The sequence below is a fragment of the Protobothrops mucrosquamatus genome, unplaced genomic scaffold (genome assembly GCF_001527695.2).
Source record: "Protobothrops mucrosquamatus isolate PMUCROS unplaced genomic scaffold, P.Mucros_1.0 scaffold477, whole genome shotgun sequence".
Taxonomy (NCBI): domain Eukaryota; kingdom Metazoa; phylum Chordata; class Lepidosauria; order Squamata; family Viperidae; genus Protobothrops; species Protobothrops mucrosquamatus.
The window spans coordinates 561,877-575,852 of NW_015386797.1; the positions used below are offsets into that span (position 1 = coordinate 561,877).

The 13,976-nt window shown below is 37.3% G+C and overlaps 1 protein-coding gene across 1 annotated transcript in view; it reads right to left on the minus strand.

The window, feature by feature from the left end:
• Nucleotides 1–553: 553 nt before the first annotated feature.
• The window catches only part of LOC107288078 (transducin-like enhancer protein 4), a 165,023-nt gene continuing 151,600 nt past the window's right edge, over nt 554–13,976 (minus strand). Inside the window, exons 14-21 of the mRNA XM_015816652.1 lie at nt 12,647–12,723; nt 10,757–11,006; nt 8,298–8,545; nt 5,964–6,111; nt 5,219–5,369; nt 4,902–4,978; nt 2,912–3,352; nt 554–1,371 (exon numbers count right to left, since the gene is read on the minus strand). Of these exons, the coding sequence (XP_015672138.1) occupies nt 3,245–3,352; nt 4,902–4,978; nt 5,219–5,369; nt 5,964–6,111; nt 8,298–8,545; nt 10,757–11,006; nt 12,647–12,723 (1,059 nt within the window). The 3' untranslated portion in view covers nt 554–1,371; nt 2,912–3,244. The remainder of the gene's footprint in view (nt 1,372–2,911; nt 3,353–4,901; nt 4,979–5,218; nt 5,370–5,963; nt 6,112–8,297; nt 8,546–10,756; nt 11,007–12,646; nt 12,724–13,976) is intronic.

Sequence of the window (13,976 nt, forward strand, 5' to 3'; positions counted from 1 at the left end):
TTCATGCCTGGGAAGGAATCTTGTGTTTTTATAGGCATAAAGAACTAAGAGTTTTGTTGGGTCCTTGGTGATCTCTGAGCTTTGTTGTTTTCCTGCAAGCACCAAGGACCCCACAGTTCAACCCTGAAATACAAATATTCTCTTCCATTGGTACTAAGATATTTCTTTTCCTAACAGTGATTTGTTGAACAAGTCAGAATGGTATGGCTCACATTTCATCTTAAGTTAACAAACCAAACACACTGTGGTTTACTGCCACATGCAAAGCAGGACACTACAGCTGTACTATAGGAAGAAAGATATATTAATGGAAATCATATGCTGAAACCGTATCTGGCACTAACATCTACAAAGTTGCCAAACAATTCACTTCATATAATCACACAATGTTTTAGTTTAATAAACTCATTCAGGAAAAAAAATACTATGGGATGGGAAATACCTTTTAATATACATCGTATGTTCTTAAAGTAAGTTGAAAAAGCAAAAACATATGTTTGCTGGTTTCATACCGTATCACACAAAAGAAGGAAAAACTAGAAAAAATCTTTTCTTACAAGTTACTTATGTTTAATGCTTAAAAGTTTGAATGCACAAACAATAATCTACCATTATAGAAGTACTTGTGGTCAATACAATGCATTAGAACTATGTACAAGACACAGTTTAGTATCAAAATCTTTCTACACTGTAGAGTATTACGAAACTGTTAATGACATCAAACACTGAGCACTTAACACATTATTATTAATATTATTATTTGCTACCACATTTGGAACTTCAATGAACAGTCCATTTTAACTTGCAGCATTAACCCATTTCTAGTATGAAATTAAGTAATTTTCTACTTACACAATAAAGGTTTATCTACACAGTTCTTTTGATTTTGATCCATAGCAGCAAAGGCACTGTACATCAGCAGATCCACAGACTTAAAGGGGTTTATTTTTTTTAAAGCATTCAAAAAGAATATGTCACAGGTCATAGTTTAACAGCAACAACAACAACATAAAAAGATAACACATGGTTTCTGGCACAATGGCTCAGCCTGCGTCCTAAGACTTGGATAGAACTGGCGGTAAATAAAGCAAGTCCTTCTCTGAGTGAAAAAAATCCATTTTGTTCTGCACTTCAGAATGAGTGCTCTTCTAAATTCTAACTCTGAGGTCCTCACTTTTATAGTTTGTGTTCGTGTCGGAATCCATTCCCTTCTCAGTGCCATCTCCAATGAATGTATCAAATATTTTTTTTTCTGTAATCTTTAGAACTGCAAAATTGCCCAAAGGCGCATATCTTTCTTTTCCAAGAAATGTAGCAAAAACATCCAGAAAGAATGAAGATGATCTTTGAGACATGTTATTGTACTTCTCTCTGAAATATACAAAATAAAAGTGATATTAAAAATTCTGACCAATGCACTCTATTTTAAATGTCTCAAAGTATAACCATTATATACTCTACAGGAGGTTGACAAAACTCTGTCAAATGGCTGCTTAAAATAACTTGTTAAGAGTATGGCTGGTTTTGGCTTGTATTTTCACAATTTCTTGTATTTAATTTTCCCTTAGAAATATGAAGTTATTAAATTTGCTGAAAATATGGGGTCCACAAAAACATGCACGATCCACTCGCCTCTGCATGTGGTTGCCTCTCATAATGGAGCACACGCTCAAAACAATATTATTATTTTAAGCGGATCTTCAGGAAAAATCAGAACTGATATTATCTGAACTAAATGATTTGTAAAACATCATAAGAATATAGTTAGGATACCAAGCCACCAGAGAAAACATGAGTGACTCACAGTTCAGGCTAAAATAGTAAGAAAGTGGTCTCATTAAATAAAACTTGCAGATGAGTAGAGGCTATAGAACATGGTAAAATAGGATTTCACCCCTTCTATATTTTTCAAGAGAGAGAGAGAGAAAGAGAATACAATGCAGTATAGATTGATCAAATTTATAGATTTGTTGTCCATTATTGCTTGTTTTCAGATATAAATCTCAATTACAGTTTGATAATTGTAACTATGGCAATCTTCCCTGACCTGAGTTCCCTCCAGATGTGTAAAGTTTAGGATAAAGCCATGGCTGGAAATTTGGGAAGCTGAAAGTCTACTCATCTGGACAGAGTCCAAGTTGTATAAGACTCTGCTCTGGGAATAAACCTGGCAAAGCCTTGGATTTACAAGCTTCCCCTTTCCTTTTATTCTAGTGCAGCTTCAAGGAGATAAAAAATCATTCTTGATCATTGGCTGTATTGGCTGAGATAGTTGTTAAGTTAACATCTAAAACAGCTGGATAGCCTGAAGTTAAGGAAAGCTAGTTTAGGAGAAATAAACACAAGACTATCAACTATGATTTGAAGTATGTTTTTTTTTTAATAAATCTCACTCAATATTAACCAGTTTGTCTCAGTAGACATAAGCAGCCATACTTTATTTATATGGAAAATGAATGCTTTTCATTTCATTGCATACGCACTACAGAAAAAGCCTGTGGTTTTTGGAAGGTTTATACATGCAACACTTAATAATAGATTAGTGTTATTTCTGGGCAAATCCATAGTCTGGGAGATGGGCTTGTCATTACTGAAATTTCTGTTCAGATATTATGACCATCCATATCTGAATGGCATGATGACTAATGGAGAAAAGATCCTATTTCTCTAGCATGTTTCATATTTCATATTCCTACGGGCTAATGTGAACTAGGTCACTGCCATTTGTAATACTGTATTTTTTTTAAAAAACTACATGACTTAATGAAACTCTTGGCTTAAATGATATCTGCATCACTTATGCAGATATACATAATTAGTGCACACACACACAAACACACACATATTTGCCCTTTGCTTCCCAATAGTCACACAAAACCCAACAATATAGTCATCAAGAATGTTAACGTACCTTCAAATCCAAGGCAGACGCCGACTACTTTGTTTAGTCAGTTCCTTGTTAGAAAGATTTCTTTAACAAAATAAATACATTACAGCTATGTTACATAATTAAAAGAGTCAGTTCCCTGTTAAGTATGCTTATTCCATCTTCTTCCAAGTAGATAGCTGAAGATTTGGTTTTATATGTTCTTAATGAGTGCTTGCTATTAAATAGCAAGTCTAGTGGGAAAATTCCACGACTGTGTTGAACATTTTCATCCCTCAGATTGGGAAACAAGAAAAATAAAAGTAATATACAGCAAAGTGCTACTAGAAGGAGTACGGTTTTCATTCAGATTTGTCTTTAATAAATAACTTCATACACTGTAGCCTTCTTGTCCCCAGAGCCAGTGACAATGTATTTGTCATCCACAGAGATATCACAGCTAAGTACAGAAGATGACTCTTTGGACTAAAACAAGAAGAAAAAAAAAGTGTGTGTTAACCATTCTCTGCATAAATCAGATGAAATAGTAAATTAGTTCCTTTTAAGAAATAAAACAGTTACAGGATGGTTCAATTATACATTTCTGCTTCCTGTCTGGTATTATTCTCCAGTCTGTGCATCTTCAAACTTAATTGCAGTTAACTCTCCAGGCTTGAGAGAATAATAAGGTTGTACTTGGCATACATGTACTCTTCTCTAGAGATTAAAATCAACAAAACACACTTGTTACACAGTATTATTTTCTTTCTTGCAGCCTTGAAGAGTTTAAATAAAACAGAAGTGACCTAATGTGTATTCACAACCAATTGGGACAACCAGATGTCTAAAAGCAGCCCACAGAGGAGGCAGTTTGTGATAGAAAATGAATGGTTTGGTTTGCTTAAATACAGTTCAAAGCCTACTTTTAGCTGAAAAATCAGTCACACGCTCTATGCGGTGCAGAAAAACTTGGAACCTAGCTTGAATTCGGGCTTCGCAGGGGGAATAATTAGGCCTCAGCGATCCTGTCAGCCAATTGCGGTTTTGCTGCCTGATTGTGGGAAACAGGCCTCAAACCAAACAGAGGCGTGGCATGAGAAAAATGCAAAAGGCAGACAGAGTGGAGTGAAAGGAAGGCTCAGGAAGGCCAGACTCCAGAGTAGCAAAGCAAGATCCTTGGGATCAGGAAAAACAGATCCTTGAGATCTGGAAAACAGAGGGAAACGTGCCCCCACATGCTTTGGAGACAAACAATTCAAATCTCCATACTTGGCTTCATATTACTACCCAAAGCTACCAAAAACACCTTTAAATTCTTCCTAGTGAGCCATATGTCTTGCTTCTCTTTCATTGTTTTGTTCATTATTGCATGGATTTCTCTTATTATACCATTTATCCTTATGGTTATTATACTGCTGTTACTGTGTGTATACGTGTGTATACACACACGCATACCCACCACAAAAAGTTCTGATTGCTACAAAGATTCCACTTTGTAATAGGTGCGGAAGAAAAACCACCGTTATTTACTCTTTAATAGCAATTTCAGCAATGGGGTTGGAAATGGGTTCAGCATAAAATGAAAGGCTTAAAAACAGTAAGGCTTTAAAATGTTATATAAGGTTCTCAAAGGATGAATACTGCAACACTATTGAGAGCAGATTTTGGTCAACGGATGTGCTTTGTAAAATTTACCACTGACAGAGTTTATACAGTTTGTGCAATTATTATCTGACACAAGCTAAAATCAAACGAAGCACTTAAAGCTCATGGTATCAGTCCACCCCTGGGATTTGCCCAAAGAATATTCATATTATCTTCCTCCATTTTTCCTTCCCAAACTGTTCTATGCTGGATCATTAGGTCTATATCAGGGGAGTCCAACCTTGGAAACTTTAATTCCTGTGGACTTCAACTCCCTGAACTGAGGAATTCTGGGAGTTGAAGTCCACAGGTCTTAAAGTTGCCAAGGTTGGACACCCTGGGTCTACATGATTTGGGGCTGAAGAGAGAGGGACTGGTTAATGATTTTTACCTGAAATATACTGGCTCCATAAGGTGTTCTCCATGCATTCAGAAGATTATCCTTTCCAGTGCTTACAAACCATTTGCCTGAAAACACATTTTATATCATAATTAGAGGAATTGGATTAATTCTACATCAGCAAAACTCCACTTCTTATCTCCCTATCTCCATTTGTGTTTTCTTCTGGTCAAAGCAATACATTACATCAAGATTTCACAAACATTCAGGCACACGTGCAAAATTAAACAGTATCTTTCCTTTTCTGTTTCTATTGGATTTATGTTTAGCAAACAGACAATAAAGCCAGCATGTACTAAATTGCTTACCACAATGGGCAAACTTAAGGGATAACACACAACTCTCGTGAAGATGGAGCTGATACTTGTCTGGTTTTGTGACATGCAACACTTCAACATTGCTGTTCTCCATCCCTACTGCCAACCATTCTCCAGTAGGGCAATAGCCCAGCGAGAAGATCTGAAATTATAAATGCATAGATTATGACTTAGATACCTGGTGACATAATTATTATTCTTTGAAAGACACAAAAACAAAACAAAAGAAAAATCTTGCTACGATTTTCTTTCAAAAGTTGGTATTACTGCAGTAGATCAAGATAATAAGTTCCTATAACTAAAGCCCAATTAATGCTGGGTAATGTATGTTAAATGCTATTGCTCAAATGGACTGAAGTAATATTCTCAAATAAATTATCTTGGAGTAAGTTCTACAGAAATGATTATCTAGAGCAGGGGTGTCCAACATTGACAAAGTTAAGACTTCAACTCCCAGAATTCTCCAGGCAGCTTGGCTGGAGAATTCTGGGAGCTGAAATCCGTAAGTCTTACTGTTGTTAAGATTGTGCATCTCTGAACTAGAGGACTCATTCAGTCTGACAGCTTGTGAATAAGACTCAACAACCTTTTGGAGATAAAGAAAGAATTGTTATCTACCCAAATCTACAATGTTAAAAAATATTTCCCTTCGTGCCCTAATCTATTAAAAGAATGCAGAGAGCAAAACCGAAGCGAACAATGACTTCCGTATGTCATGGGTTCTGTAGAAGAGTACCTGGGATGTGAAGTCGTGCTGCTGCAGTTGCCTCCCTTCCCTCAGGTCCCAGGATCTGACAGTATTGTCCAAGCCTCCCGTCCAGAGCTTAGTGCCATCATTGGAAATGTCAATGCAGCTGGCTCCATCTGTATGTCCCTGGAATTGCCTAAAGATGCCAAGTTGGGGGACAATCACTTTGGAAAACTTTATTCTGCTAAAACATTGCAAAAGTTTCCACGCCAACTTTTAAGGGCTCCCCAAATAACAGAGAAAGCAAAGCAATGATTTCTTAAAGGGTAGAAGAAGGACATCCATTGAATTTTAAAATGCTGGAAGCACCTTTCTGAATTCTTGCAACTGGTTGAAGTTACAAAGGCAGTGAAAAAAAAGTGACTTACAACCAATCATTGCACTTATGATTGTCCCCATAATCACATGATCAAATTTCAGGCGCTTGGCAACTAGCATGTATTTGCAATGGTTGCAGCATCCCAGGGCCATGTGATTCCCCATTTGTAACCTTCCCAGCTGGCTTCCGACAAGCAAAGTCATGGAAGAAGCCAGATTTGCCTCTTGAGCACATGATTTACTTAACAACTGTAGTGATTCATTTAACAGCCATGGCAAAAATTGTAAAATCAGGCATGACTAGCTTAGCTTAGCAATGGAATTCTGATCCCACTCTCTGTATGGAGTAAGACTACAAAGGAAAGGACATTTTCCATAGCATTAATGCAATGGGTTTTGGTATTTTAAAAAGGCACTTAGAAAGGATATGTGTTTTATTACATTATAAGGTTAACCTGCTACATTAACACATTTTTTAAAGTCTGGCGTTGAGCAGTACAGAAATATCAGCAGTAAACAAATTAATATATAAAAGCTTATGTTTAGAGAAGAGTTCTGTATCATAAAAGCCCCCAATTCCAGTTTTTTAAATGCTGTTTCAATAAAATAATGTCTCTTACTGCAATATTTTTTCTAAATAGATCTATGTAATTCAGTTATGATTTTTGGGGAATATAATCAAATACAGATATTTAACACCTCAGTATATACCCAGGTCTTCTATCCCTGTAAGACCTTTTTAAAAGATATTAAAAACCAATTCTTTGTTTAAAAACAAAACAAGATTCTTAAACACCTTCCATCATTGATAAGGCAAGTACACCCTGCATGAGGTCAATTGATAGACATTTGTTGCTACCCATGTCACTCATCATGCATAGGGCACAACTATCCTTACAGAGCCTCCATGGAAGCTGCCTAATATTGCCTGGTATTCCAGGATCCTAAAACAGAGTGAACATCTTGCTACTCAAAGACATCTTCTACACAGAAAGGTTGAAAAGCAGAGGGAGATGGATGGACTATAAGCACTTTTCTCTCTGCTTTCCTTCCACACAGTTGGTCTGACAGGCTTTGTGAATGTCTGAACAGGACTTCAAAGTGGTTTTAATACAGAATATCCTCCATTTGGTTATGAGCTGATGACATCTCATGTTTTCACAGAGAATTATTCTTTAGATTGTGCACAGGCTATTCGTTTTCATTTAGTTTTTCTTTCCACTAGAGATAACAGCAAACCAATATATCTCTGTGAATTCCCAGCCTGGGGCTACTCATACTCTTATCTCTATTTAATTAGGTTTACTACCTGCCCTGCCCTCAGATCTCAGGAGCAAATTAAATTCAGACATAACATTTCTTCCCTCCCCCCCCTCTGCCCCCAGGACTCATAATGAGACAAAGAAGAAACAACAAAGGCAAAGATGGATTTAAAAAAAAAAAAAAAGAATAAAAACACAAACGACTGGTATACTAGTGACACTCTTTGGCAGGATCCCAAAATCATATCTACATGGTTATTACCATCTGCAAGCATATATTTTCTATTGCCATCTAGTTCTTCATTACCCAGTTACAAAGACACCGCTTTATTTTAATCTCCCTACAGTATCTATATAAAATTGACATTCTAGTGGATGCCTTGAGGCGTCCCGTGAATTTGAAAAATCTACAGAGCCCTGCACGAATCAGAAATCTAGCTCTTCACTGCCAGTCAGACAGAGACAGTCAGGCAGAAAGACAGATACACAATCAAGCTCAGCTTAAGGTTGAAAGAGCTGCTAATGGTTTCTGTTGGGAAAACAGCACTTTGCTGATGAATTTCTTGCATGATGGCCTGAAAAGGTTGCAGGCACACAACAGGCCCTGTCACTCTTCCCTGTCTAAAAGATGGAATAGCAAAGATGGGAGAAAGATTCTGAAAGGTAAGGCACATTAAGCCACTTCGTAACATGGCAACAGCTCCTTTTACCAATGCTTTTTAATCTGGTTTTATTGACTTACCTGACCAGGGTCTGATTGTGCAGGTCCCATACTGCAATGTTCCCATCGCTACAGCAGGAGAAGCACACCTTGGAATCGGGGCTGATTGCTAGAGCATAGCAGGCAGGAGCTGAGGATGTCAACTCTGCTTTTATACGTGGGGTGGGCGCTGCCAGGTCCCAAATGGATAACGTGCTGGCTTCCCCACCAACGATCAGGGTGCGGCCATCGGGGAGTAATCTGCAGGAGCGGATGTAGTTATCTCTGTTCTGTAGACATAGAAAGCACCACCAAGAGATTACTCAGAAGAATGAAAAACATAATAAAATGAAGCAGAAATCTATAAAATTACTGTATTCCCTTTTGGTTTTAATGAGCTCATGAACCATTTGAATGCAGGGCTAAAAAAAAAAGTGGAACAATGCTTTGTTTTTCTTCAAGAAACAGCCATCATTCTCAGCAAAGAGTTATTTTTATAAAATCTGTCCCATGACCAAAATAAGTTGCAAAAACTGGAATGCTCCAGGGTGATCTGGAAAATACAGATGGATCTCTTTCACAGAGGTTTCATTCAGCATACATCTAAAGATCATGAAATCTCTAATAACAAAACACCACATCTATGGGAAGGAGAAAGATTTGATCCTGGAGCCCTGAGAAATAACTATCTCTTTCTCTCTCTCTGGCTTTTGAACTTGATGCTAAGATCCATCAGGAGTTGAGAGGGTTTCATTTTCTCTCCCAAAATGTTGCGCCAAATCTGCCCCTTTATCACAGTTCTCTGCTGTGCGGTTTGTTCCTTTTCATTGTGGAGGAAATAACATGCAGGAAGAGGAAGATAACACAGGAATGCTGCAGATCACTGGGTAATTGTGGGGGTGGAGGTCGGTGCAGATTTCTGCACATATGCAAAATGAGAAACAGATCAGAACAGCATGTCAAAAACCAAAGATAAATTAAATTGTTTAGTGTGGATAATTGGTTCTAGTCTATAATTAACAGCTACATGAAACCATGGATGAGACTGCTAGTAACAAGGCCCACCTATACCTTTCGTAATCTCCTGATAGAGTTCAGCATACTTTGATTTGGTAATGTTTTCAGTAAAAACAACAATGTTAAATAGGGGAATAAGGGAAGGCTCACCAATGGGGATCTGGTTATCATATAGAATTAATAGTCTACTATTTAGTGTGGGAGTTTTACCTTGCCTCAGTGTACGAAGAAAAATACTGACATTTGGATGATTCTTATTTGAAGATGAAAAAAATAATAGAAGCAATTGTTTCTTCATGTTCTAAAAAGCACCGACCTATTGAAGTGTGGTGAAATCAAGCTTTAAATTGAAGAATATGGAATTAAAACCTTACTTCTAGCTACTTATATTTAATGGTGTTTCTACTTAAGCTATCCTACTGTCAACATTGGTTTCAGTCAATGGCAAAACTGATGAATCTTTAAAAAATATCTCCCAAAGGATTGGGAATCTTCCAGTACAAATGTGGACAGGCCAGAAAGACTGTTAGAAGAAAGTCCCACGGCATGAAGAAAACAGTTGCATTTGTAAACAAGGATCCTTCTACCTCTCAATTTAACTACGAGGGCAATTTGGAAATAAACCTCCATTTGGCTATCAATGACAGACTCTCGCAGATACAGAACTTTTATCATACACATTAGAAAACTACAACATTACATTACTTTTCGACATAATTGCCACTCAAATTGAGGCACTTGTCATAACGTCTTACAAGGTTTGAAATTCCTCAGTAGTAGTCGCTTGGCACCAAATCTGGGCTATCAAGATGATGGGGTGATCAAAAACATCCCAACAAAACTGCTTCAAAAGTTCTTGGGTACGTCTAGCGGTGTGCAGGCGAGCATTGTCGTGAACCAACACCACACTGGAAGTGGTGCCATAGAAAATCCCTCCAAATGTGAAGATGCCAAAGGAGTACTGCTAGTGAAGCGTACATGGAGCGTGGTTCAACTATCAATTCAGACATCTACTGTGAAACATTATGAAAACTCAAACGAGCCATCCATAACAAGTGTCAGAGCCTCAATTCGAATGCCGATTATGTCGAAAAGTAATGTAATGTTGTAGTTTGCTAATGTGTATAATAAAAGTTCTATATCTGCAAGTGTCTGTCATTGATAACCAAACGGAGATTTATTTCTGAATTGCCCTCATACATTGCCTACCTTCAGCCATATAACCAATATTCTTAAGCATGATATTTCTGTTAAAAAAAGTGAAAAGGTCCTTTTAACATTCATTAAATTCCATAGTTTATAAAAAGTGGTTAAAGAATTAATGAACTAGTAAAGCTTAACAATTCCTGGCCACTCATATCTACAGAAACTACACATTAAAATATCACACCCACCAAATTATTTACGTATGCCACAGATATCCTTCTAAAGCTATCGTTCTCATGGGGCACCCCATTAAAGAATTACTGTTATTTTTAACTCACCAAACAATCCAGCTGAGAGACAGGACTTTTGTTTCCTGGATGACTGATATCCCAGACCTTGACACATCCTTTTCCACCAGTGTACACGTGCCTTGTTGGGTTGCTAATAGTAACTGCACATACCACTTCCCCGTGGTTTAGGGTATTAATCTGTCGAGCATGACGTGGAATTCCTGGCCCAATAAGGGCATCAGGAGGGAAAGGTACAGGTTGCATCTGACCATCAGCGCTTACATGAAATGAGTACGCTCTAGGTTAAGCAGAGAGAAATCCTGTTTTAATTACTCATCTACTAGGCAATGCAAACTTACCAAATACGGTTAAGGCTAATGCACAGTTTGTAAAATACATAATATTATATTGTTATATTTTAAGTTGTTGCAGAATGGAAAAGGTATTTTTATTTTGACTGGAACAAAAGGCAGGTTGGAACATTCTGAACAGTCAGGGAAATATTTTTTTTTAATCTGGAGTAGAACACTGTATGACTGGCAGTAATGTAACCTGCAAATAATTTATCAACAAGTTTCTTGAAATATTCTTCCAGGGAGAGAGCCTCCCAGCGCTTAAAACTGCTATGCTTAAAGTATAATGTGTTGAAGTCCTTAGGTAAAACTTTATTAAAGTTGATCTAGAGCATACTGCAAGGACATGTATAGTTAATAGATGTAACATCCACATGGAAATCTAATTTAGGATATTGAAGATAGTTCACAAATATCTTCCTTGAAACAAAAACCTCTTTCCTTTTTTGCAGTAAAAACAAGTAAACTCAATTAAAATATGTCAAAGAAATGGTACTTAATGCTGTGTAGAAGTTAGGGATTAAAACTTCTATCAATTCCAACCATTGCTCATACTGGCTGGAGATAATATCAACTGCAATCCAAAACAGCTGGAGGGTTTTACATTGCCTGTTCTTTATTTCCAGATAAATAAAACTATCATATAGTGTGCTTAGTGATTGAAAATGTAATCACATTATAGAAAATATCTGAAAGGACTTAAGCTACAAAGGCAAGAATTTGAAGAGATTAAACTATTCACCCATGGCTGCCAAACTTCTACTTATAAAGGATCTAAGTGCTAAGTTACTAAATGAACATGGTAATTCTAATATTTCATGAATGGTTTCATTCAGGACAGGTCAACTAAATATATTTCCTATATATAGATCTTTTCTATATATGATCACCCCATACCCATTATATAACTGGGCAAGTCATTCTCCTCAGTCTTATTGGACTTTATTTAAGTTGCTGCTTGCTTTCACAGGAAGGAGTTCAAATAATTATACTGGATTTGTTGTGTACTTTTCTCTTGCTGAGAAGTAAAGTAGATGAAAACTACATTATTTCTATAATTGTTTCTCCCAACAGCCAGGCTAGTTGTGGTAGGTCAGCTTTTTTAGTCAATTTCCTCAGGGATCCATTTGTACACTATGATATCATAATTTTTTTTCCAGTATTTTCAATCAAACAAAACACTTCAGTGTTCTTTTGTGCCACGTTGTTTGTGGAATCCAGTGAGCCTGCATTTCATTGTGGGGCTTCTTTTGTGCACAAAGGAATTATTTTTAAAACAGAGGGGTAGAACACTAAAGACATGCACACCACAGAGCCTTTTGTCATTTGTCTTTCTGTGCCAGGCAGAGTTACCTTAGTCCAGCATGCCCCATTGCAGAAACATAACCCCTTCCCTATGCCCTCTTTTATCCACAGCATCCGATACCCTTGGCATATAGTCACCTACAGGAAAAACTGCCAAATAGGCTTTTAAGATTAAAAGGAGGATTAACCACCCTCTGCCACACATGGAATTCAGTATTGAGAGGAAGCAAAAGGAACAAAAGCTTAATAATATGATTGAGTTAGTGTGTTTAACACTCACGGTTTTCCTCCTGGGATGCCTGTCAGATTCGGAGGAATGCCTGGGACTCGCATATGATGATGTGGATCAAAACCAACCTGGAGTTTTCCCACAAACAGAACAAAGGAAGTTTTAAGCATTAATGGGAAATGCTGGAACGCTGCTTTTCAGTCTTACATCAAACGTTACTATGGAGAACCTTCTACAAAGATTAAAAACTATATTGGACTGTGCCAAGGTCCACAATTCAACATCCTGTTTCTAAAACTAGCCACTCATTTGCTTCAAAGAGACTTTCCACCTCATCAAATAATATTCAGAGACATAGTGCCTCTGAAGATAGTGGCAAGGAAAACCTTTAAAGCATCAATTATCAGTAAACCGATAAACAGAAGTAGAGAAGTCAGCCCTGGAGAGATTAACTGAAATTAAAAATTCCATCAGTTCGATAGACGCCTGAGAAAAGAAAAATGGAACCTGGAAAATGTAATGCACAAAGTGAGCATCACATCTGGTGCCTGGAAAATGTGATGCACAAGGTGAGCCTCTATGGGAAGTGTCACAAGTGGGAGGAAGATCCTCTGTCACCAGCCAGCTAGGTAGGTTGCAAATGAGGATCTCATGACTGTGGGATGTTTCAACCCTTGTAAAGACATGCCAAATGCCAAGTACACAAATTTTGATGACATGACCACAGAGATATTGCAATGGTCATAAATGAGAGGTCCCATCATATGTCACTATTTTCAGTGCCGTTGTAACTTTGAACAGTTGCTAAATGAATGATTGTAATCTGAGGACTAACTGTATTCAAAACTTTCACAATCTGGACAAAGAATGCAATGTCCACCTTTCCCCCCCTCTTAATCAGTCCCTAGATAAGCACAAAAGCTGACAAGTGGTACCTCATGAAATCATAATAGCAATAGCACTTAGACTTATATACCGCTTCACAGTGTTTTACAGCCTTCTCTAAGCGGTTTACAGAGTCAGCATATAATATATTGCCAGCAGAAAAATGTAGACAAATATTTCTGGATTGCAGTCATTGAAATGAAGTCATTATACTGTCCAGAGTCATTAAGTCATTATAATTGCCAGCAGAGAAATCTAGACAAATACTTCTGGATTGCAGTCATCGAAATTAAGTCATTATAATGTCCAGAGTGCTCTACTGGTATAAATTGTCTCTAACACAAAAATTACAGTCAGCAACCATTATCTTAAATATTGCCAAGTAAGTTCCATCCCCCAAGGAAAACTTCAGATTTACGATAACAGTGAAGTCTGACTCATATCTTATAAGCCACCACCTTATTGAAAATAAGTTCCTCCCAGCATAGTCACCTTT